Below are 26,047 nucleotides of genomic sequence, written 5' to 3'. Positions count from 1 at the left end.
TGCAAAACCATAATCTATAGTGGGGTTCGTAATTCCTTGTTTAGTTGTTGCCTCGCTTCCTCTGTGCCAAAGGCAGGTATTTCTAAACAGTAGTCTCACTCCATTTGTAATGAACCCAATCCCTCCCCCAGAATCTCCCCAGCCTGGCCCACAGACAGCCACAGACAGACAGTGCAGTGGAGGTGGCCTGCCTACGTGCCTTACGCTTCAAAACCTAGCACCCTGATAAAGGCTTTCAGATAGCCAGAGACTGAAAACCAGAGATGACTTCTTTTCCAGTGACTAACTTTAAAAATAGGGGAAGGATGCTTTAAGAAAAAAGTGTTAATTGCTCTAAACCAGGGGTGGGCAAACTTTTTGACTCGAGGGCCACAATGGGTTCTTAAACTGGACCAGAGGGCCGGAACAAAAGCATGGATGGAGTGTTTGTGTGAATTAATATAAATTCAAAGTAAACATCATTACATAAAAGGGTACGGTCTTTTTTTTCAATAGTTTTATTCATTTCAAACGGGCCGATTTGGCCCGCGGGCCGTAGTTTGCCCAGGCTGCCTAAACCCTCACATCCATATGTGCACTCTGTGATTGTTCTCCACCTCACTCTTGGACAGAACAGCTCCTCGGCTGGGGAATCTGCCCAGGCCGCACTGAGCTTAGAGCTGTACCGGCCACCTGGGCAGTGCATACAAATTTTATGCCCATTGCACCCCTCCAGGATTCTGGAGTTCATTTGGGAAGATAAGAAATAACACTGTAAGGCATAATGTAAATATTAGATGATAATAATAGCTAATATAGAATAAGCTTTTAGAAGTGTTCAAGCTCAGTTTTAAATGCTTTACTTTTTTTTAATAAATCTTTATTGTTCAGATTATTACAGTTGTTCCTTTTTTCTCCCCATAGCTCCCCTCCACCCAGTTCCCACCCTCTCCCCATGCCCTTACCCTACCCCACTGTTCTCCTCCATAGGTGTAAGATTTTTGTTCAATCTCTTCCCATACTCCCCACACCCTCTTCCCCCGAGAATTGTCAGTCCACTCCCTTTCTATGCCCCTGATTCTATTGTATTCACCAGTTTATTCTGTTCATCAGATTCTTTATTCACTTGATTTTTAGATTCACTTCTTGATAGATATGTATTTGTTGTCACTTTGTTGTCCATAATTTTTATCTTTACCTTTTTCTTCTTCTTCCTCTTCTTAAAGAATACCCTTCAGCATTTTATATAATACTGGTTTGATGGTGATGAACTCCTTTAGCTTTTTCTTATATGTGAAGCTCTTTATCTGACCTTCAATTCTAAATGATAGCATTGCTGGGTAGAGTAATCTTGGTTGTAGGTTCTTGCTATTCATCACTTTGAATATTTCTTGCCACTCCCTTCTGGCCTGCATAGTTTCTGTTGAGAAATCAGCTGACAGTCTTTACTTTTTTATTTTATTTATTTCTCATAATATCCTTATGAGGTGAGTGTAGTTATTATCACCATCTTACAGATGAGAAAACCAAGGTTCAGAGAAGTTTTTAAAGCACTGAGGCCTAAGGACACACAGTAAGTGGCAGAGCTGGGATTTGAACCCGGGTCTTCTGGCTCTAGAGACTGTTTTCAGTCATTCTGTCTCCTCTACCACTGTGTCCCTCAGTCATTACTCTTTAACATTGCTTTGACCTTTGAAGTGAGTATTGACCCATTCTCAGTCCCCTGTCTTAACAGTTTGAGAAAAATGCCTGGTTCTCCTCCCCATTGTTGAAGTCATCCTCATCCTCTAAAATTCAGCTCAGTGCCCATCTTTTGCAGTTTTGCCCCTGTGCTTTGGCTGCAATTAGTAGATGCCCACACTGAGCCTTTCTAGCTCTTTACCTGATGCCACACAGCTTCCTTCTTCATTATATACTATCTTATCACAGACTTCTATTTCTGCGTGTATTGCCTTCTCCCCGGGAGATCAGGAGCCCCATGTGAGTAAGACTAGACCGTGCACCTTGCTCCTACCCTCTTGTGGGAGCTGCGAGCCCCCAGAAAGCCACTAGAGAGCTCTTCTGTCCCGGCTTCGTGGTGCAGACACTTCTCGGGGTAGGCACTGCCTGATCCTCCCACAGGTGCCAGAGCCTTTAGTGATGGAGTTCTAGTAACTTCTGCTTGATAACGTGTTACACATGCTTCCTGCTCTGTTGGAAAACCAGGCGTTTATTTTCACACAAAGATTTCTTTCATTTGAAAATCTTTTTTACCAACTAATAGATATTTCATAAAAACGGCTGTTCAAAATGCAAGCTATTTCCTTTTTCCTCTTTTAAATATGTGGTTATTGCTTTTGAAGAAGACAAAGTGAAGGAAACGTTTCCTGTTTGTAGAGGCTCACATTTAACCCTAAAGAGCAGGTTAGTGTCAAAACATCCTAGAGCTCCTGTGACTTTCTGCCTTTTCAGCACTTTTTTTACTATCACAGGAGTAGAGAAATTGGGGTTTTGTTTTGCCTATTCTTTCACTCTCACTGCCTTTGAAGAAATGAAATGTTACAGATTCAAAGGTTACTTCTTCTTCTCACTGTCCTGTAGCAGGTGTGTCATGTCTAATGCCCACGCACCTTTGCATTTTACCACATGCGTGTGTGTCAGGGTTTCTCAGCCTAGACACTGGACATTTTGGCTCAGGCCATTCTTTGTTTTGAGGTCTCTCCTGTGCTTTATAGGATGCTGAGCAGCATCCTTGGCTCTACTCACAGATACCCGCAGCATCACCATAAGCCGAGATCCTAACCAATGTGGATTCCATTTCTGGAGCTTTAAAAATCATCTCATTGGTCTTTACACACACACAACCCCACACACACACACACACACACAAAAAAAAAAAAAACCCAAAAATGTCAAATATTCCCTGGGGAAGGGCAAATCATTACTAATGTATATCCATTAAGTAGTTGAAAAAGTACACTATTGTTCTAAGTATTTTTAAATTTATATAAATGTTACTGTGTATACATATTCTTGGACAACTTCCTTTGTTCAACATTGTATTTTTGAGATTTATCCATGTGCATCTAGAGTCTTGCTGTTCATATAACAGAACCACTTGTTTATTTCCCTACTTATAGACATGCCCCATTAGGCACTCATAGCTACCTGGAAATGAAAATGCTGGGTCATAATTTTACTAGATCTTGACATGTGATTGTCCAAAATTTTGTGCCAGTGTATAGTCTCATCAACAATATGTAGAGTTCCGATTTTCTTCATCCCCATAACTTGGTATTGTTAGACTTTTTATTTTTGCCAGTCCTGTAGGTATGAAATAACTTATTGCTGTTCTAATGTACATTCCTACTACAGTGAGGTTCAACATCTTTTCTTATGTTTATTGACTCAGGGTTTCCTCTTCTAAAAAGTGTCTATGCATATACATTATCCATTTTTCTCTTAAATTATTTATTTTTTCTCATTATTTTTAAGTGTTCTTTATATGTTGTAGATACTATTCTTTGTCAGTTATATGTTGCAAACATTTTTTCTTTATTTGTACTTTGTCTTCCAACTTTATTATTCAGTCACATAAAAGTTCTTACTTGTAATAGTTGTTATGATTTATTTGTTATTTTTGTTATGGAAATTCTTTCCTATCCTAGTGACATAAAGAATATTCTCTTACGTCTTCAACAATTTTTAACAATTTAACTTTCCATACTTAAGTCTTTAATCTATAGAGTTTATTTTTAAATAAACTTATTTTTGTATGTGGCATAAAGTAAAGTCTAATTTTATCTTTTCCCATATCTATATCCAGTTGTCCTAGTACTATTCATTAGGTGGTCTGTTCTTGTTCTGATGACTTATGATGCCTCCTCCGTCGTGTACCAAGTGTTATTCCTTCTGATTCCTTGACTCTTTCCTGTTTCTTTGCACTGTTTGTCTATCATGTGCTAATACCATTCCACCTTAATTACTACAGTTTAACAGTGTGTCCCAATAAGTGGTAGAGAAAAATCCTCCCTTATTATACTTCTTCAAAATATTCATGTCTAGTTTTGACCCTTAACTTCAAGTCAACTAGCCTACCAAAACACACACGTTTGAATTTTGAATATATAGCACTTGGGACTAGGTTAGTTCCGTATGACAGAAAACACAAAATAACAAGCCTTAAACATGGAGAAGTGTGCTTCTCGCACAGACATTGTACAGACATTGACAGCCCCGGGCTGGCAGGTGGCAGCATGAGGTTGCTAGGCCCCAGGTTCCTTTTCTCTGGCTGCTGCCTTGTCCTCGGCCTGAAGCTCCCACCTCTGCCCAGGCTGGCTGCCTGAGCTCCAGGAAGGAGGAAGGGATGAGGAAGGGTGCACCCTTGCTTTAAGACCTCTCCTGGGTCTCACATGCCCTACCAGACCATTGGCAGAACTGAGTACATGGAGGGAAGCTGAGAAATGCAGTAGTAATGTGTCACCCCCAAAAATTCCATTTTTAAGGAAAAGGGAAGCTAGGTATTAGGAGCCAACCAGCAGCTTCTGCTCTAGGCTGGAATTGGCAGTGTGTGGATAGAATACCATATCGGGTCTTCCACTCATTTAGGTCTTCTGATAGCCTTCAACAAGAGTTTACTGTTTTCTCCTTAGAGATCTTGTTTGGATTTAATTGCTAAGTACCTAATAATTTTTATTTCTGTTTGTAACAAATAGTAATATTTTTGTACTTACATTTTCTAAATGATCACAGTAGGTGAATGTTATTGATACTTTTTTGTGTCGAGCCAGCTCAGCCAAGGGTTCCACAAGCCTGAGTGAGGGCAGTAAATGGATGAAGAAATGACAGACAAAGAGAATAAGCTGGGTCTAGGTGGATCGTCCTGTGCCTGGCTAAGGCCACAGAGAAAGAGATCCAGACAGCAAGTTGGCCCTTTATTTTACAGCCAGAGGTAAACAAGGTAGTGGTCACCATAGTTACAATGTTCGTGTGAGTTTCGCTTGTTTTGGCAGCACTTGCTGCACCTCCCTCAGCCATTAGCTTCCCAGATAAGATCTAGGGAGCGTCATAAGGTCAAGCCTAATTATGCTAAGAGGACTGTGCCCTCTCTAAGCTAGGACTTGTTTGTGGCTTTGCCAACAGGTCAGTCCAAGGCTTAACCCTATAGCCACGCCCTAGTCTTTTTTATTTTGGCTGGTCTAACAAATTAAATCAACATGAGACAGATTAACAAGAGAAAATAACCAAACTTAATTGCACACATATATGGGAGGGGGCAGCTCCTGCATTGAGCGTCTGCCCCCTGGTGGTCAGTGTGTGTCAGAGTGACCAGTCATTCCCAATTGTTCTGCTGTTAGGGGCAATTTGCATAGTACCCTTTTATTATATAGGATTCTCTTACTACCTCTCAACTTGTAGGTGGACAGTTACCATGTGTGAATAATGAGTTTTGTTTTCTCCCTTTCCCTCCTTCTGCATTTTCTTTCATGTTGGTTGGTTTAGGCCTTTATTATGCTATGTCATATGTTGAATGCAAAAGGTGGTAATAGGGATTCTTATCTCTTCTTGAATGTGTGCTAAGTTTTATCAAATTGATTTTTCTTCTTTAATCTGTTAATGTGTGAATTACAGTACTATATTTTCTAAGATTCCTGAGATAAATCCTAATATAGTACATCATACCAGATAAGATTATTTTTTAACATTGTTAGAATTTACTAACATCTTATTTAGGGTTATTGCATTTATTCATAAATGAAAAACAGATTGTTGTATAATTTTTCTTTCTCATAATGGCCTTGTCTGGTTTTGGGATAAAAAACAAACAAACATTATATTAGCCTCAAAAAATTAGGTGGACAATTTTCCATCTTTTTCTCTTTTCTAGGACAATTTGTATAAGATACCAACTCATTAAAGGTTTCATAGGTTTCACCTTTAGATTTTTGTTGGGTAGATTTTTAAATACTATTTTAATTACATTAATGGCTAGAAGTCTACTCAGGTTTTCTATTTCTCTTTATAACTTTTTATTGAAGTATAACATACAGAAAAGTAAGCATTATGGAAAAGTAATCATATAAATGTGTCCTTTGTGTTTTATTTATTTTATTCAACATTATATTTAAGAGATTCATCCCTATTGTTGTGTATTATTGTAGTTTGTTCATTTTAACTGCTGTACAGTATTATATTATGTGACTATACTTTAATTTATTCAGTCTACTTAATGGACATTTGAGTAGTTTTAGTCTTTTATTATGCATCTAGTGCAGCATCCAGTCCATGTCTTTGGTGAACATGTGTTTGCAGGTCTGTTGTCCAGAAGTGGAATTGCTGAGGCAGACACACGTGTTCAGTTTTAGCAGATGCTCTGGAACAGTTTTCAAAAATGGTTACCAATTTCTGTTTCTTCTTGAGTAAGTTTTCATAAGTCATATTAGTCTAGAAAATTCTGTTTTATCAAAGCTATTGGTATGAATAACGTATTCTTAGGACTTTTTTAAAATCTACATTACAACCTTTGTATTATTCCTAATATTATCTGTGCTCCTTTGTCTTTTCACCAGGCTTTCCAGATTTATCCATTTCATTTTACTTTTTAAACAAGTATTCGGTTTTATTGATTCTCTCTATTGTCTTTGTTTTCCACTTTATTAATATTTGCTTTCAACATTCTACTTTATTCTTTCTAATTTCTTTGGATTTTTACTTTTTCTAACTTTTTAAATTGAATGTACTTTAATTTGCAGTCTTCATTTTCTCTATTTAAGCTCAATATTTTAAAATTATATCAACTATTTAATTACATTCCACAAGCTTTAATATTTAATAATCTCAATTTTATTAACTTTTAAATATTTTTTAATTTCCATTATGATTTTTTCCATTTTTTATTTCCATTTGTGTGAATTTTTATTTTGTATGTTATAATTTTGATAGTGACTAATTTAATTGCATTATGGTCAGACAATATGGTCTGATATTTTATTTTTTTATTGATTTCAGAGAGGAAGGGAGAGGGGGAGAGATAAAAAACATCAATGATGAGGGAGAATCATTGATAGGCTGTCTCCTGCATTCCCCACACTGGAAATTGAGCCCACAAACCAGCATATGCCCTGATTGGGAATTGAACCTTGACCTCCTGGTTCAGAGGTCAACATTCAACCATTGAGCCACACCACCTGGCTACACAGTCACTTTTTATAAATATTTTTCATGTAATGGGAAAGACTGTATAGTCTCTAAATATTGAGTGCAGGCTATATACATCTATTCAGAAAAAACTTATTCTTTATTATCTATATTATTGTTTTTGTCTGCTTGATCTATCAAGATATGCTAAAATTTAAAAATATGTCTGGATGTGTTTTATTCTCTTGTAGTTCTCTTAATTTTTGCTTTGTATATTTTGATGCTGTTGTATTTTAAATTTTAAAAAATCAATGTATTCTACTGATTTTATCCCTAAAAAAATGCCTTTTTTTGTCCATGAGGTCTTATTTGGCATGAATATAGCAACATCAGCTTGCTTTGGTTAGTACCTTCCTGATATTCCTTTATCCATCTCTTTACACCAACTTGTCTGTGTCTTTATATTTTAGTTCGTCTGTTGTTGGGAATGGGAATAGGATAGGAGAGATTTCAAAACTGAGAATCTCAGTCTTTGAGTTGGTGAGTTTGGCCATGTATATTTATTGTGACCACTAATATATTTGAATTTAATTCTGCAAGTATTTCTCCAGAAATTTTTTGTATAATATATTTATTTTTTAATTGCTTTATTTTCTTTCAAAAAAATTTATAATGATTTTTTTAAGTCTTCCTCTGTATCTTAGTCACTTTTAAACTTCTGATTTCATAGTTGTTTTAAGATTGTTCTAAATTTAGGTTCTTGGGGATCTAACCCTCTTACTTACTGTACACACTACTCTTGCTTGTGATGGGTTTGGATTCTGAATCTTTCCCCACTGGAGTTACATCTGCAAAGCACATGTCGTCCTAGGGTAGGAGGGTCTCTCTCCAGAGTAATCTTATATTTGCTTCTGCTTGGCTCCTCACTTATATTCGTCTCCATCCCAGGACCAGTTTTATGGGTTCTTAGAGCTTGTGTAGTGCAACTGGAGCCCCAGATTCCTCATTTCTAAAGTCTCAGGCAGGCCACAATTCCTGCTTTCTCGCTGCGGAAGGTCGGCCTTTGGTTAGTTTTTCTTGTCCTCTCTTTCACTGAGGGTGCTGCCGTTTGAGCTTGTGCCTGTAAGTAGGTAGTGAGCTCAAAATGACTAACTCTTTCAGACCCAAATAGGTGGTACAACCCAAGAGGCTCTGGGTTGGCAGGAGGTGCTCACTCTTACACCCCTGTCCTTGGTAGCTTGCTTGCCCGCTTGCTGCCGCTTCCCAGAGCTTGTTTCTAGCACCTTGGGCCTCCATTGCTTCATTTTGCAGCCAGCAATACATGGGAAATATTTTTTATTTTATTTATTCTTGTTGTAAAGTTTCAGGTTGTCTCAGTCTATAATTCTTCCTAAATCTAGAAATAGATATTTAATTCAATACATTAAAATATTGGCATTTAGCTAAAAATGTGGGGTGTTGTTTTTTAAGCATCATATAATGCTTTCCTTCACATGGTGGTTTCCTTTTCATTGATAACGTAGAATAAGCAAGAAGTGGCATTGCCATCCATCTTAAATTATGCATGGAGCCACTCAGGAGGACAGCTCTGATCCTGCGTCTGAGCCTCTTGTCCCTGTGTGAGGGCTACCTTCACATTCCCTAGCCTGTCCCTCAACCTGGGTTTTATCACCACCTGCAGGCTCCCTCCACTGAGCATGCACATAATGTACTTGAATAAGAGGAAGAGGAGCATTTTAAAGAGCTGCTGAAGGAAGCCCAGTTTCTGGTTGCCTGCAGTGAATTCACCTGCTCTCCATGCCTTCTTTTCCATCACACCCAGAAAGCCCCTGAGCTCCTCAGAGTCAGTGGAGGTGGGACACAGTGGGGCTGAAGTTGGGAACGCCTCTGCCTTCTGGAGCCAAATTGCACAACTAACTTTGACGGGACTCATTACCTTCTTTTCTCTCTGTGCTCCTGCATTCTATTGATTTTACCCTATTGATTGAAGGATGGTGCGATACTTTAGGATGTAGATTGCTTGCAGACAGCAGATCAGTTTGACATTTTATTTCTCAGTCTATTTATGTGACAGCATTGGAAGAGAAAGCTCTCCCAAGCATTATGACAGTTCTGCCCCTCTGTGTCTGACCATTGTGTATTGATCTCTTTTTAGGGAGGAATGATCAATTGGAATCGACTTTTCCCTCCTTTACGTCAGCGACGAAATATAAACTATCAGGAAGGTCGGCGGGCTGAACAACAAGCATCTCCTCCTCTAGAAGTTTCTGAGGAACAGGTAATCAATAACACCTGGGACTTACCAATGCTTCAAACTTCAAGCAGTTTAAGTGAACTAAGCTTATAAATACAGAGATTTTTTGATAGCAGTTAACATGCCACCTGTAGCAGTGATAGATACTTTGGGCTTTTATTGGCTACTGTGGGTCTTATGAGTTTGAGGAAGGCATGATTTAAAAACAAATACATTATGATCATTTATCTTAAGATCTGTAATACTTCATATATACAAGAAACTGTTGAAGTTGGTTCCCTGCAAGGGGAGGGAGGGAGCGAAGAAGGCAGCTGGATGGGGAGGGAGTGGTGCTTTTCTGAGTACCCCTTTTGTGTGGTTTTGGAGTCAGGTGTATTACCTATTCAAAGAGCAAATTGATTGGGACAACAGTAAAACTAAAAAGAACAGAAATGAATGATACAACTGTATTTTAAATGAATAACATAATCATAGGGGAGGGGGGAATTAATTTCAGTAACTTTTGAACATGGTATGCCTTCTGTCTAAAGAAAAAGAGAACTGCCCTTTTTGGTGTGGCTCAGTGGTTGGAGCGTCAGCTCGTGGACCAGGTTCAGTTCCCTGTCAAGGGCACATGCCTGAGTTATTGATTCAGTCCTCAGCCCTGGTCGGGGTGTGTGAGAGAGGCAATTAATCAATGTGTCTCTCTCACATTGATGTTTCTCTGTCTCTCTCTCTCTCTCTCCACCTCCCCCCCCCCCCACACACACACCCACTCTAAAAAAAAAAAATCAATGGAAAAATAGCTTTGGGTGAGGATTTTTAAAAATAATAATAATAAATAGAAAAGAAAAAAAGAACTGCAAAGAAATCTTAAAGTCTTTGTAGGTTTATTTTTCATAGTGATACATATACAGCAATTATGAAATTACGTTGTATATTTGAGCAAATGAGGAAATAGCTTGATCTTACTGTTGAAGAAGGAAAATAAAACTATAGTACAGGGGGAAGACAAGGAAGAACTCTGGGGGGTTGGATTGGAATTAGAGTTATCAGCATAAACGTATGATTTAATAAGCATGTGTGTATGTGCATGTGTCTTAGCTCTGTCAACTGAAAGGAATCGGAAGCAGTGGCATCCCAGGAACACTGAGCACACTCACTTCCCAGATCTGGTTTCTAAATACTTTTGCTCACAAATGGGGCCCAGCCTCTTGAGAGAAATGGTGGGTCCCAGATGCAGGGAAAGGCAGTGCAAGATGACCTGGACCACCTTATGCAAAGAATAAAGGGGTGCTGTGTAATGGAGGGGCATGCCATGGCAACACTGGAGCCAGCTTGAGGGGGTCCCCTGGCCAAACCTGAGACATCAGATTTGAGCACCAAATTAAATAAGGACAGCATGTAATAGAATCCATTCATGGGGGAGATGGGGAAAATCTATGAGTTCATAGTGATATTAGCAAGATAACTACATATATATCTATATCTATATATATCTATATCTATATATATCTATATATATATACCTACAGAGGCTAGGGAAATGCTTTTCCTTTCAGTAAAATGTAAAGTAATAAATAGAAAAAATGATGGTATGGGAAAATCACAGTGTGGAATAATCAGAATTAAACTCTATTCAGGGACGAACCCTCAGTATATGAAGAACAGGCTATTTATATCATCTCAAATCTCTCCCCACATGTTACTCATTATTTACAAAAGAAAATAGGAACTATACAGTGGAGAAATTGTACCCTAGCTTAACCACCTTATCAGAATTAACATTACCAGTAATGGAACAAAGAGCATTGTAGGCATAGCCTGGAAAGGACACATCCGTCGTGTGTTACAAAACTACATCACCTTGCTCATAAAGGAGAAGCAGACAACCCCCAGCTAAGAGACGTTTCATAAATACCGGTCTGAGTTCTTCCACAATGCTGACGTCACAGACTGCCCATATTGAAGGAGACCAGGGAGGCATGGGAACTAAATGCATACGTGATCCATCCTGGAATGGACTCTGTGCTGGAAAATTGGGGGTCGGCTCATGAAATTGGACTGTGGATTAGTTAATAGTTGTCTATTGTTGAGTTTCTAGGATTTGGTATCTATACTACTGTGGTTAGGAAAAATAATATCCTTGTTCTTAGAAAATGAAATACACACTGAGGTACTAAGGGGTCGAGGGACATGATGTGTGCAACTTAGTCTCAAAGGGCTCAGAAAACTGTGACCATGTGTGTGTGTAGACAGATAGCAGAGGCTATCTGTGGCAAATAGCAGAGGCTAAGTCGGGATGAAAAGTCATCAGAGGTTTTCGCTCCTATCATGGAAAAGTTTCTGTGAGTTTGAAATTATTTCAAATTAGAGTTTTTAAAAATCTATAAAAATTTAAGTTTTCAGTATTACAATAATAACACCTTCACATTTCCTTCCACATACGATGCTTTCTTATGAAAACAAATCGAGGTCCACATTTCATAACTGGTCACACCCCCAGGGCATCATCTCCTCCATCCCTGCCCCAAAGTAAAAACACCAGTCAGACCCAAGTCACCCAGTCTCTGTGGCAAAGCTGTGTCCGGACTTTCTCTGGAGCCCAGGAGGGGCCCCTGGGCAGGGCTCCCACTGCCACCCTGGACGAGGCCACGACAAATGCTTCCGAAAGAAACCAGTTGCCTGTGCCTGATGAACTGCTCCAGCCTTCCCTTGCCCTGGCAGCTTCTCCATTCAGACTGATACCTGTAGCAACACTCTAAGATTGAGAGGTGGATTAATTCATCGTCCTATTTCACTGCCATTAGACAGTTTCTGGAAAAATGATATCCACATATGTTAAAAACAAGCTTTCATGTAGTTACAGCTTTTCACAGCAGAGCAAGGAAGAAGTAAATGCTGTTTTAAACGGATATTCACAACATGTTAACCTCAGTGTTGTCATTCTGGGGGGATCAAGGAAAATGATTCATTAAAGAACGTTAAAGACTTCAATTCCACACAGTTTGTTATCACTTTTTGACACTTTTTCTTTTTTAACAAAGTGACATAACCTCTCTCACCTTTAAATGCCTCATATCTTTAACGGCTGCTCTGTGAAGAATGGGAGTTGAGGTCATCCACACATTAAGAAAATAAAACCCAATAACACAGCATTTGTAAGATATTTATGGTGACATTGAAAAGAAAGCTAAGCCCTGGCTGATGTGGCTTAGTTGGTTGAGCTTCGTCCCATGCACCGAAAGAGTGCAGGTTCGATTGCACATGCCCAGGTTGCAGGATGTGCAGGAGGCAGCTGATGGATGTTTCTCTCTCTCCCTTTCCCTCTAAAAATCAATAAAAACTTTAAAAAAACAACAAAAAGTAAGCTGATGCTTTCCTTTTCCAGGTAAAAGGAAATAGAGGTCTGCTCTAGTACTGTTTACTTCATGAACCTCAAATCCCATTCTTCACAGAGCAGCCATTAACGAGTCATTTAAAGGTGAGATAGTTCTTAGTTTTGTCACTTTGTAAAAAAAAAAAAAAAGTGTCAAACGGTGATAACACAAGGCTGTGAAATTGAAGTCTTTAAGGTTCTTTAATGAATCATTTTCCTTGATCCCCCCAGAATGACAACACTGAGGTTAACATGTTGTGAATATCCGTTTAAAACAGCATTTACTTCTTCCTTGCTCTGCTGTGAAACGCTGTAACTACATGAAAGCTTGTTTTTAACATATGCTTCCTTATTATTTGACTTTCTAAATTGTTTGTTAGGCTAGACATTATCTAAAATAATATTTGTTGGTAACATTAAGATAGCTCGAATTAGCAAAACATTTTTATGCTTAATTTTTTAATTAAATGTACTACATATTCTTTATTTAATATAAGATAATTTTACTACATTAAGAAATTTGGTAATTTTCTAAACCAAGAAAAATATAAATGATTTTTTTTCTGATGTAAATGAGCACTTCAGGAATTTCAAGATATGTTTAGAAAACAAAAAAAATATTCTAAGAAAGAATGCGCATCCCTTATTAAATCTAGTAATAGCCACAAAAATTTTTTGTCACTTTTTGTATTTTTGCTGTTGTTCAGTTTCTGGATTTTTAGTTCTTCACTGTCCAGTCCTACTGTTTTTCAGCAGACCCCAGCCCCTTTGCCTGCTCAGCACCCCTTGTAGATGCTATTCCAGCCCCTTTTAAGAATATGCCAAACTCAAGTGCCATGCAATAAAAAATGTTTAATAAAATGTCATATTTCTATTATCTTGAAAATAAATATTTATGTGTATATATGTGTATACACGTATCTTTATTCTATTTTCCCCTCTTGTTGTCTTTTTTCTTTTCAATGAGGGAATTTTATATACCCATACTCAAAATTAACAAATAATGAAATTTTATCATATGGGCTTTACTTTTTATTTTTTAATCAAAGTGGGGGGAGGGGGGGACTTACCAAGTTGGTCTCTCTCAACTCCTCCCCAAGCTTAGAAAGTGACTGTTAACAAATGTTGACTTCCTCTCTTCCATTCACATCTGCCCTGCCTTTTGATTAGCCAACAATATCTGCTATCTGCTTGTCACGGGCTAACCACTGGGCTAGGTTTCTGAAATACAGAGGTAAATAGCCTTTGGGTGGTACAGAGCCCAGTGCAGGGAGCCAGGCAAGGGGACAGTGCTCGTCGACTGCATGGAAGTGCTCCCGTGCTGGAGGGCTGAGGGCAGAGGCATGTGTAAAGATGTGGCGTGCTGAAAAGTGCATCCAATTTAGGGCAGCACAGGTGGGTGAGGGTGTAATGGAGGGTGACGAGGGGGACAGAGGAACCGCCTGGGGAGGGGGCAGGACAGGCTCCCCTGAGGCCCTAGGTGGTGTGTGACTTCTGCTTTATGCCATAGGCTTGGCAGGGTTTTAAACAGGGAATTACATCACCAAGTTTCCCTGGAGGATGAACTAGACATAGAGGAAGGGACATATTCTAAGCATAACCACGTATGTAACTTTCCCATCCCTGCCCAGGTTATAGTGCAGGTGCTTACGAGACTCTTGCCCAGAGGAGACTTGTTACCTCTGAGTAGGTTCATAATACAGGAGACCCGTCGTGTGGACACCAGTAGTGTCCTCTGTGGTATCCATTGGCCCAAGTGAGAGAGAATGACTGCAGAGCACACAAGACACTTCACATCGTAGCTGATGAGCAGCAGAACATATTTAGTGTAAGGGAATCTAACCCTCAGCAAGGTTCCCTTCCCACGGCCTCTGAAGAACCCATAAACTCCAGGAGACCTTGTAAAGCAGCCTCCTCGCTGACCTGTGTGTGTGAGGTCTGCTCTGCTCCTGCTCTGAGTACTTCTAACTGCAGTCCTCTGGGTTCTGGTCTGGTGACCGGCACATTGTGTGTTTTCCCCGATAAACAGTGAGCTCCATGAGGGCTGACACCCTTTCTCCTGCCCCACCCAGCCCAGAGCCCGACACAGAGACGGTGCCCGGCAGCAGGTAGAGAAGGGGTGGCCACAGAGCGGTACCGTGTCAGGCCTGTCCGTCTCTAATGCTTGTAGACTGGGAGTGTTTTCTAAGAAAATACCAATGTTTAAATGTTTTAGAAGGGAACACTAGGTGGCAACCAACTTTTGGGGGTGCTTTGTTCTGCTGGGCACTGTGAAAGATGTAAGCAAAGGGGCTCATCTGCCTGAAGCCAGGCCTTCTCAGTACCAAACCCTGAGCCAGGCCGGAGAGTGCAGAGGGAAGGGGCAGCTGTGGCCGGGCAGGGGCATAACCAGAAGCAGTTGGCTCGGCTGATGCAATCGCAGGGGCACAGCAGTCTGAGGAGGAGAGCGGTCAGGTGATGGGGAAGAGCGCTCTGACCCGCAGAGATCTGACAGTGAGCTCGCGTCCGCAGTGGGTAGGAGAGGAGGTGAGCCCTGACGGGTAACACGTAACAGTTAACCGAAGGGGAGGGAAGGGTGAGCTCATGTGTCCCCGATGGCCACCCAGTGTGGGGTGGATTGGCCACCTTCCAGGTGGGCATCGCTTAGTTGCAAGAGTCAAAATTTGGGAAGGAAGAACCAAAAAAAAATACACTTGTTTTTGACACCCTTAGCTAAAGGGAAGTTAAAACCACAGTCTTGTTTGAACAAAACAGGCCGAGGAGTATCACTAGGAGGAATCGCTGTAAATCTCACTGGAATGGCTCCTCTTGCACTTGTCTCAAAGGGTAGTTGATGTGCCAGTAGAGTGCCAAAGTGCGGATTATCTTGAGAGAGTAGGGAACACATGTCCGAATCACAGAGGATGTTCTCTTTTTTATTTAAAAAAAAAAAAGAATGAAAACTAATACAGACTTATCTCCATCTCTGTAGGTTTCTTTTCTCACTCAGCGTGACCTCTTTGAAAAGCAGATTATCTTTGGAGCACTGTCAGAGGCGGCGGCAGTGCTCTCCAGTGGTGCGACTTCTGTCCAAGGGCCCATGCCTCTACCTCAGGCTGGCCGCCTGGAGGCTGTCTGTGGCACGGGGGCCTCGGGGAGGCAGCGAATAGACCTGCGGGTCATGAGGAGGGACCGCCACAGCTGTCTCCATCCCAGTGATAAAGCAGAGCTGGAATCTCTGTACCCAGCTCTCCTTCACTATCCCTTCAGTCTGATTCCCTGGGATCCTTGCTTCCAGAACTCACGTGCTCAGGGAGAGCAAGCAGGCATTGGAGAGGGTACATTCGGGGGAGTAAGTGAATGTGGAAGACAGGAAAAGCATTAACACGTCTTGGCTATTAACCTAACTACACCTGGTTTCTACAGCAATTAGAGAAAAGGGTGGTTTAGGTTTTTAGACCAGAAACCAGGATGAACTCGATTCTGCTGTTCTGTGGTGAGGATGTTTAGACAGATTTTCTGGATACATCAGCAAAGGAGGAAGGTACTTGCTGTGCTTTGAAACAGTAGGAATGTGGACGGAAATGCTTTTCAGAAAATTCCTATGGGACATTTTTAAAGTTTTCTAAACAGACTTGTTATGTGCTGGTCTCGGCTCGGCAAGAATCATCAGGAAACTTGGAAAAAATAGAAGTTTATTACTTTCAAGACCTGGGATTACACAGCACACCTGGGCCCACATAGAGAGCAAGAGAGGGAGAGGTGGGGGTGGGGTTGGAGGAGAGAAGGGCTCGAGCTTAGGCCTGGGGTTCATTTTTATGGAGGTCAAGGGTGGGAGTCTGGGTCTTACAGTCTCCCTCTTTATTGGTGAATTTAAATCGTAAGAGTGGGAATTTAAAGTGTGGGAGAAGAAAACACGTGGCCCAAATTGTCAATTATTGAAATCAGCCAAGATCTCTGAGTCTAAGACAAAGGGGCTTCAGTTGGGGAAAGGCAGCTGGCTCTTTATCTAGTCGTGTGGCCGGCAATGCGATTATTCCAGATAGCCATCGCTGGGGTGGACGCCTGGGCACTTGAGTCAGGCCCTTGCATGATAGAAAGGAAAAAACAGCTGCCGGCTTAGCATACAAGACCTCTGCAAACCCCGCCCGTCAGGGCTGATGGAGATCTTGCTCTTGACTCCCTTAAATCAGACAGTGTCTCTATCTTAGCATCTTCTCCAGAGTCCTCAGAGTTTTACTAGCTTTCTCATTTTGTCCCCAAGATGTTTATTGCTCAACAACTGTCAGTTCCTTAAAGAACTTACATCGCTGAACTTACACACTGTCTCTGACGGACGGATGCCTAAGCACCTTCTCTGTGCCACGCTCTGTTGGGTGGGAAACCAGGCACACATGGTACCAGCCCTCACGGAGCTCACGTCTGCCAGGGAAAACAACCCACAAGTCACAAAACCCAGCCGACTGTGGTTCCTTAGGGCAGGACTTAGAGCAGTGGAGACAGTCTGTGAGTAGTCGTTGAATCAATGACGTTCCTGTACTTCCGCAACTTTATTTAAACCCATCAGGACGTATTTTTATCTTCTGGTCAAATAATGCCAAGAGATTTTATACTGAAACTCTCTCTTCCCTTGGACGTTAGATCTGATGAGGTCGGTAGCAGATGGTTCTCATGACAACAGATGAACTAAAATGACAGGAAACCGCCTGCAGAGAAAACAGATTAGGTTTTCAGTGTGAATTAACATATTTAAGAATCCATATGCTTTGGATGGGGAGGGTGGTAAACTGGATATCTATAAATACCATTATTTATATGATCATTCAAATGGAATATTTCCTAGACTTTAGACAGATGTAAGGTGTTCCTAAGAGTCACTAACATAATCTGGGCTTTTCGTTTAGGGTGTTACGCTCACCCTTTACAGAGATGGTTCCTATCCTCTGACGTCGTTCGTTCCCGTCACATGAGGTTCTTAGGCCAGTTCTTGTGTGCTATTAGCCCTAGAAATAGGTTGCAGAATTCACTTGCATTTGTGTTTAAGCATGGCTGCATTAGCCGAGGCTGAGGGTGCTCCTGTGGCGCCCTTGGCGGTGCAGCCACGTCTGCGCAGGTCCTTGTCACCTGGGGGAGTGTGGGCGCTCCCTCCATGGCAGTGACCCAGGCCCAGAAGGGCGGCTTTCTGTTCTGAGCCTCCTCCCAGCCACTCCACGCCAGCCACGCCCTCTCCAAGAACAGCCTGTGTTTGATCCTTTGTAAAAGACACGTCAGGTCTTTGACTAACAAAGGATATAAAACTAGTGAAGTGGAAGCAGTTAAAGTGAATGCCGAAATCAAAACCCGAAGGTGGTTTAGTCAGTCTCTGAACTGAGGCCTGAGAGGCTGGGAGGGCAGGCTCTTCACCGGCCCCGTCGCTGCCCAGTAGGATAATAATTGTCGGAAGAGGTCCTGCTCCCTGAGCACCTGCTACGCCAGCCACTGTTCTGGCCTCTCACACACGCAAGGAAGCTGGGAGCTGAGGTGTTGGTCCCCTAGCTGGGGTCACACTGTGAACATGAGGCCACCTGGAGCCCTGCCCCTGATGGACCACATCTCCACCTTCCAACCGCGGTGGCTGAGATGAGCCTCTTGCCCTCGGGTCAGATCCAACCAGCTGCCGGTCTACCCTGTGTTTTTATTTTAAGGAATTGTAAGCTCCTGGAATCTTGTCTGTGTTTTGCCTGCCTGACCTGTACAGGTCTGCAAGGGTCTTGATTTTTCTCTTTTGCTGTTTGAGCACAGAAACTCATGTAAGCATTTCAGAGACGGTAACGAATTGCACTCGGCTTGGGCAGGAAGGGCCTCTCAGCGCAGATAAGAGTAAGGTGTGAGCAGTAATTGTTATCATCCGGCCAGGAGAGCTGCTCTCGGTGCTGTGGGTTATGCCCCGTCCTTGTCATCTGCCCCGTGAACCACTGAACCACCACGGAGGGTGGTGCCCTGCCCTGTGGGCTGGGGCAGTCGGAAAACACTACTCATTCTTTACTTCTCCTCTGCTCTGGCTAATGGTTATCCACACACCCCAGCCCATACGTGCAGTTTCATTTTTCCATGATGTTCACAGCATTGGACACCAGGGGAAACTCACAGACACCCTTTCTTAGTGTCATTACTCAGTGTTTGAAAAGAAACACTGTGCTAACGCGGTTTCTACTTCCTAAGTTTCTTCATCTGGTCCAAGTACCAGCAATACACTTTTCTAATCGTACTTGTCTTCTCGGCCCTAAAAGGCTCAGCAGGCCCCGAGGCCAGCTGTGGCTGGGGGGCCAGATCACCAGCTTCGAACCAGCAGCCAGGCTTCGGGCTTCTAACTGCACAGACTCTGAGAAAGTGTCTGCGAGACCTGGGAAGAGCCAGCGACCTGCACATGTGGTTGTTTGTGTGAGAGGGAGGGGGAGCTCCGGAGAAACCTCACACGCAGAGAAAGCTTTTCTCCCCACCCGCACATCACTCCCGGACTTGGGACCCACCCAGACCCGAGGCCTGCCGCTGCCCTGCCTTGGGGGACGTGGGGCCGGCCAGTCATCCACATCTGGATTAGCTGCCGATTTTAAATGATTTTAAATCGTGATTTACCAAAAAAGTAGATTCGCTCCTGCTGGCAAGGTGCAAAGAGGCAGCCTGTCAGTCCTCTAAGACAGCAAAGAGGTGAGAATGTAGTGTTTGCCACGCTGGTCGGTGGCGTCTGTGGGTAACAGAGGGAGGCCAGGTGGAGCTGCCCACCTCCTCACCAGGCTCATCAACTCCACTAAGGGCAGTTCTTAACTGGAGGAACCAGAACAAGCATCACGCAGGGTTATTTCTGTCCAAGAGCGGAAATAACTAGTCCGAGTACTTGGACCAGTGAGGGGGTTTCTCCCCAGTGGCATGTGTTCAGCACAAGTCCTGATCGGGGTGGAGAAAGCAAGGTAACGCTCCATTTGAAATGCCCCAAGGGAAGGGGAAAGTGTGGATTCTGGGAATTGACTGGCAAAAGGGATGTTTCATGTCTGGCAGAAGTCTCAAGTAGATTATCAAGCAGATAGCCTGTGAGCGTTAAAGAGAGCAGAGCGTTGTGATCTGAAGGCACCAAACTGATCCTGTTGACACAGGATGTCACCAAGACATTTGACAGTATCGCCTCACCCTAAGAGATATGTCGGTGACCTGCGCAATGGGTAAGCATACAAAGTGGGTGTGAAACATGAAAAATCTCTAACAAGATGCTGATTGGCCCCTTGACTGGAAGGGAGGTCTCTGGTGAGCTCTGAGCCCTGTCTTTGATCTGACCTGCTTGGCATTTTCATCAGCGATCACTTGAGTGCCAGGGCAGAGGTTTGCTAATCCAGTCTGGGGAAGCTCCAGCTTGAGGGGCAGACTCACATGGTAGGCACAGAATTTAAACTGGGGGTAGCTTGAGTTGGCTCCTCATTGATCAGAGGAAATTTAACAGCATTGTATGCTCCTGAACCCGGAAGATCAAGTATAAACTCACAGGTGGGTGTGAGAGGCCTGACTTGAGAGCATTTTATGTGAAAATACCAGAGGGTTTTTAGCAGGCCCCACCTTAACTGGCCACCACAGTGTGATGTAGCTACATACAAAAGGGCATGAGTACACTCAACTATACATATGTACACATGCTACTGAAGCAAGGGCTGTGGTCACAGGAAGACAGCAGTCTAGCTGCCCTTGGCCCCGTCAGGTCATGCTGGGTCGGATTGGGCCCTGTGTTCTGAGACGGCATAAACAGGCAGCATGTACAGGGAGGCTGGGCTGGAGGGTGCTGGACACCGAGGCACAGGTGGACAAACACAGCCAGGGATCTTCTCAGCAGGCCTGGAGCACAGTGTGGGGAGAGGCAGTCCACCCTGTAAACACAGGGGGCAGTCACAGTCATGAGAGAGGACAGGTCAGTGGGGCCACGAGACTTCTACTTGGGTTCCTCCCCATCTGGAGACAGGGAAAAGGGCCAAGCACCCCAAGATCCTGTGGATGAGGAGGAGGCAACCAGGCCAGGAGCACAGGGAAGAGCCTTCCAGCAGGAAACACCCCCAGTGACTGTGGGAGACGGCGCCGCGTACCTGGGACACCCTGGGAGTGGGGTGCTGGCCTAGTGACGCCAGGGGGTTCAGGGGAGGAGGCAGGCAGCCCTCAGACTCTCAAAGTGCTTCGCACAGAAAAGGAATAGGGTTGCTTTCTGTTCCTCCAAAGGGCAATACTGTTGCTGTCCCCACGAGTGACACTAGTGAGCGGCAGGTGCTGCCCCGTTGAGGAACTCACATCTGGCCAATGAGGGAAGAGTGTGCCTGGCCCTCTGCGAAGGCGCTTCTTTCCTGGAGTGGAAATGAAGCTCGAAGATCCCGGCCATTCTGTTCCGTCCGCACTGTCCATCGCCCTGGGCAGCTGAGCTGGACGTGCCTGCAGGCCGACCGCTCCTTTAGAAGACAGCTGTCCAAGGCTCTGACCACGCCCCCCGTGGGACCCACACCCGCTGCTCACCTGTGTGAATAAGGGGCGGAAGTGAAGCTATGGAAGCCCCTCACTGCGTGCAGCCTTTAACCCTAGTCCAGTGATGGTGAACCTGTGACACGCGTGTCAGGTCACACGCTAACTCATTTTTTTGGTTGATTTTTCTTTGTTAAATGGCATTTAAATATATAAAATAAATATCAAAAATACAAGTCTTTTACTATGGTTGCAAATATCAAAAAATTTCTATATGTGACACGGCACCAGAGTTAAGTTAGGGTTTTTCAAAATGCTGACACGCCGAGCTCAAAAGGTTCGCCATCACTGGCCTAGTCTTAACCAACTCGCTGTTCATGACCCTCTCACAAGGGCTCACAGTCTCATTTTGACAAACACTGGCCAGAATCCCACTGAGAAGGAACTCACATCCCCTGTGTGCCCTCCCAAGGCTCCTGAGGAAGTGCACCCACTTCACCCCTACTCCCTCCCCCTCTCCCATCCTCCCCCTGCCAGCTGCCCACTGCACCCTGCACTCTGCACCTTCTCCCTCTCCTCCCATCACTCAGGCCTCCCACACCCTGGTGTGTCCCCCACCACCCAGCCCACCCCACGCTCCCACACACACCGACTCCCCTCAGCTGCAGTGCCCAGCACCCAGTTTTCTACAGGAAAGAGGACCACGGTGGTGACTAATCGGCCACAGAAGCCTCTCTAATGAGCACATTGAAAATCTCAGCATTCGTAGGAGTATCGTTTCGACTACATATTATTGCAGATGTGGTATATGTTAATATAAGTACAAAAAAGTAGATGTTCGTGGCTCTCCAGCATCACAGACATTTTTATCATACATTTTGAAATGGGAGACTCCATTACGAATAAACTTGATTATCTCTGCCAGTTTTGACATTGGAGACTGCCTGTAGGTCAAAGAACAGGAAACCCCTTTTTTCACAGATTCAGGATTTGTGGTTTAAAAAATGCAAGCCTTGTCCTCCCTACCCCTGTGGCTTTACCTACCGCCTCCGCGCACAGGGCTGCTGCCACCTGCGGAGCCCGGCCAGACGCAGCAAACCCTGTGACTGATGTGAAATGCTGGCACCGTGTGGGCATGCACAGGACGTGCTCCACAGGGTGACCCCGAGAACGGAAAGGCATTTTCATGGTCGGTGTCCGCCAGCATCGGGAATAAGCCTCCAGCTAAACAGTTGTTCACCTGCGTAAGGACGTGCAGCTGAGCCGTTATTCCTCCGGAGTCAGATCTGACACTGAGGAGTGTGGTGAACGGCAGCGGCTTCCACAGACCTGCTCCCCAGCCCCGGGCCCCCCGCCCTCTGCTCATGCTGGCAGGTTGCTGGGCCCGTGGGTGCGCCATTCTCATCTCTAAAGGGAGGACTCCATGGCGAATGCATATCTATCGGCTCTATGTACTAAGCACTTTAAAATGTGCCTGTGAGGATTTGTTGAACCTCAGATTTCACACTGAAACGAAAATTAGTTTTGGGGGTTGTTGTTTTTTTCCTGGGGGTGGGGGTCAGCCTGTCCTTAACGTGAAGAGCACTTGGGGCTGGTGGGCCAGGGACAGTGCCGTCAGCTCACCCGTTCTCTGGTCTTGTTTCTGCTCAGGTGGCCCGGCTCATGGAGATGGGATTTTCCAGAGGCGATGCTTTGGAAGCCCTGAGAGCTTCGAATAATGACCTTAATGTGGCCACCAACTTCCTGCTGCAGCACTGACCGTCCCCACGGACAACACTGGGACTGGCCGAGCCGCTGACCACAGCGGGCGCCATCCCTGCTCCTGTGTCAGCCGGAGGCTCCTGCGTCCAGTGATGTTCTTCTCCGGCGAAGGGCGGGTCCCGCTGCTCCCTCGCTAATTCAAGGTCGTTACTGTTCGGGTATGGAAAATCAGTTTCAGTACTCTAAAGTAAGTTTGCCATTAAATTAGCATGTATTTTCTGTCTTTGCTTTTTTATTGGGTGTTTTCCTTAGTTTGGAGAATCATCACTCATTCCTAATGTGTTTAAAATGCATTAAAATTGCAGCTGTCTGCAAGCAGTTGAATAGCACTCCAGATGGGAAATTACTGCTATTGTAATATTATCCTTTTTCTTATAATGCATCATCCTACGTTATATCTCACCATAAACGCTGTAAAAGGAGAAAGGGAATGCTATTCAGAAAGGACATGTCAGGTTGTCCCTTAGGGACCTTTTTCATCGCTGTTTTTTCCCCCTCAAATTTGTTTTCCAGCCCTAATGGCTGTTCATTGCCACACTTCCTAGGGGTACCTGTCTGCTGCCCGCAGTATTGGCCGGGCCTTGGTGATGAGGGAGACACGGAGAACTAACTCCTACCCTGATCCAGCCCTTTCTTGTCCAGGGAATTTTTCCCAACTCCTCCCCACCTCCTGATAACCAGTTACTGACTCTAGGTTCTGGAATACTCCATGACACTTACCTGGAGTGAACTTTGCTTAGAGTATCCACAGTTATCCACCCAGGTTAGGGGGGAGTGGGTCAGAAGAGAAAACAGAATGGTGGGCAGGCTGGGCCAATAGGGCAGGCGCTCCTGGCCTAGGGCAGACTGGGACCTGGGCTCCAGGCAGTCACCTGAGGGGCATGTCATCGCCGTGGAGATGGTGGGAGGCCGGAAGGGGCGAGGCTGAAGAGACCTAACACAGGTGGCTCAAGGTTTAAGGAAATTGTACGACTGTGTTCTGCAAAATGAGCAGAAATGTATCAAATTGACGTGAATTTGGACATGTATGATACTTACAATAAAGTTTTTAACGTGCATTACTTTTGGGTATTTTTTATTAGACCTACCGAAATAAAACTTGGTTCTAGACTATACTACATGCCACCTCACTCCCCTAAAAAAATTGCCCGGCTGCTCATCTTTCTTCAGAAGGTCTGGGTGCTGCTCTGTAGTGAGAAGCCCTTTGTTCCTGCTGGTAGGACTTCCCGAGAGGCCCGTGCTTAGGTCTGTCGGGGCTGAGGTGACAGAGCCCCACGCGCCCCAGGCACAGGCCTGCAGGGACGGTTGGCAGGAGTGGGGTGTCCTCCACTGCACGCCCTGACCACGGGCAGGAACTGGACAGCCTGAGGGTGTGCGACGTGTGCTCCTGTGGCCTGTGAGGCGTTTCCCGGGCGGAAGGTCTCAGGGAAGAACAAGCACACCCAGCAACGTGCCGCCTCTGGGTTCCTTCTCGCCTCGAACAGCACCCAGCATGGCACAGCCAAAACAATACAAAATGCTCGCTGACCGCGCGCTTCTGCTGCTCCCCCAGAGGAAGGGAGCACACAGTGAGCCCTGCATTGAAAGGACTGCTTTCTGGGCAGGATTCCCTCCTCAGTGTGGTTACCTTTCAGAGATCCTCGTCCTGCCAAAGAGCCTTGGTGAGCCTCCACTTCAGCCTCTGACTTAGAGGATAGGAGCGGCCACAGGGCATGCACCCGGCAGTGGCAGGGCACCCTCAGGCGCTCCCTGGTGTCTTTCAGCCTCCTGTTCCGCTCCTACAGCTGCCAGATCCCACCTTCCAGTAGGGAGCCCTGCTTTCCTTCATTCTCCCCCTTCATCAGTCACACCCTCTAACACAGCGGTCGCCAACCTTTCAGACCTCAGACCATCCGTGGTCCGCAGACCACCAGTTAGAACTGCTGTTCTAGAACATCCTTATTGCCCCACACACACTCGCCATGTGTCAGGCGTCTCACTCCCGGGCACGTTTTGCCTTACTGGAGTTCCGAGCCCTGGTCCAATTTTTTTTTTGTTTTTGTTTTTGTTAATCCTCATCTGAGGATATTTTTCCATTGATTTTCTTTTAGAGAGAGTGGAAGGGAGGGAGGGCGGAGAGAGAGAGAAAGAGAAACATCGATGTGAGACACATCGATTAGTCGCCTCCTGCACACACCCTTACTGGGGCTGGGGGTCAAATCCAAAACCCAGGTATGTGCCCTTGACCGGAAATAGAACCCGCAACCCTTTAGTCTGCACGCTGATGCTCTAACCATTGAGCACACCAGCCAGGGCCTGATCCACTCTTGCCTCCTGCAGATTTTGAGGCACACTGCAGGAGGGCGGAGAGAGCGTGTGAATGCCCAACAACCACACCTCTTGTCAACACACCCAGAAACCTTTCAGGCTGACGGGACCCCTAAAGGAGGCCTTTGTATTCCACACCTAGTGACGCATGCCGGAGGGGAGCCTCTCGAGCCATTTCGTCTGGTTTCCTAAGGTCTGGAAAAGATCATTTAGGCTTTTGATTTTGTGCAAATGGTAACAGGTTGGGCCTAATTTTCAAGCGAGCAGATTCCAAATTGTGAAATAGAAAGAGGAGGAAGGAAGACATTGTCTATAGTGACACCCCGCCTCCCCAAATAAAGGAAAACCTGACCCTGAAGTCCTGAGTCATAAACTAGACCGAGTTTGGGGTTAGAAAGGAAAAAATTTTAGAGAAATGAACACAAAATTGTGAACACATTCCAGTGTCACGTAGAATGTTTTCTGAATCCCTGGGTTTATGTTCCGACAACAGTTGTTCTGAAGAGAAATGAAAGTGTATAAACCCTAAACTTCAGTGTTTTCTTTTAATCGGGCAGCTTACATGATATTTAATTCGTGAGAATCAGAAGGTTATTTTCTTCGAAGTCCCCTAGTCCCATGGTCAGCAAACTGCGGCTCACGAGCCACATGCGGCTCTTTGGCCCCTTGAGTGTGGCTCTTCCTAAGCCTTAGGAGCACCCTACTGTATTTGCCGGCGTATAAGACGACTGGGCGTATAAGACGACCCCCTAACATTTCCACTCAAAATACAGAGTTTGTTATATACTCGCCGTATAAGACTACCCCCTCTTCCGCACACCTTCCTC

The 26,047-nt window shown here is 44.4% G+C and overlaps 1 protein-coding gene across 1 annotated transcript in view; it reads left to right on the top strand.

Annotated features, from left to right (window-relative positions):
- The window catches only part of UBAC2 (UBA domain containing 2), a 151,795-nt gene extending 127,821 nt beyond the window's left edge, over positions 1-23,974 (top strand). The window contains exons 9-10 of the mRNA XM_015557491.1: positions 9,251-9,373; positions 22,803-23,974. Of these exons, the coding sequence (XP_015412977.1) occupies positions 9,251-9,373; positions 22,803-22,910 (231 nt within the window). The 3' untranslated portion in view covers positions 22,911-23,974. The remainder of the gene's footprint in view (positions 1-9,250; positions 9,374-22,802) is intronic.
- Positions 23,975-26,047: the final 2,073 nt, after the last annotated feature.

This window comes from Myotis davidii, unplaced genomic scaffold (genome assembly GCF_000327345.1).
Source record: "Myotis davidii unplaced genomic scaffold, ASM32734v1 scaffold133, whole genome shotgun sequence".
NCBI classification, from domain to species: Eukaryota; Metazoa; Chordata; class Mammalia; order Chiroptera; family Vespertilionidae; genus Myotis; species Myotis davidii.
The sequence above is the reverse complement of the archived record's forward strand: the minus strand, read 5'-3'. Positions and strand labels throughout refer to the sequence as shown.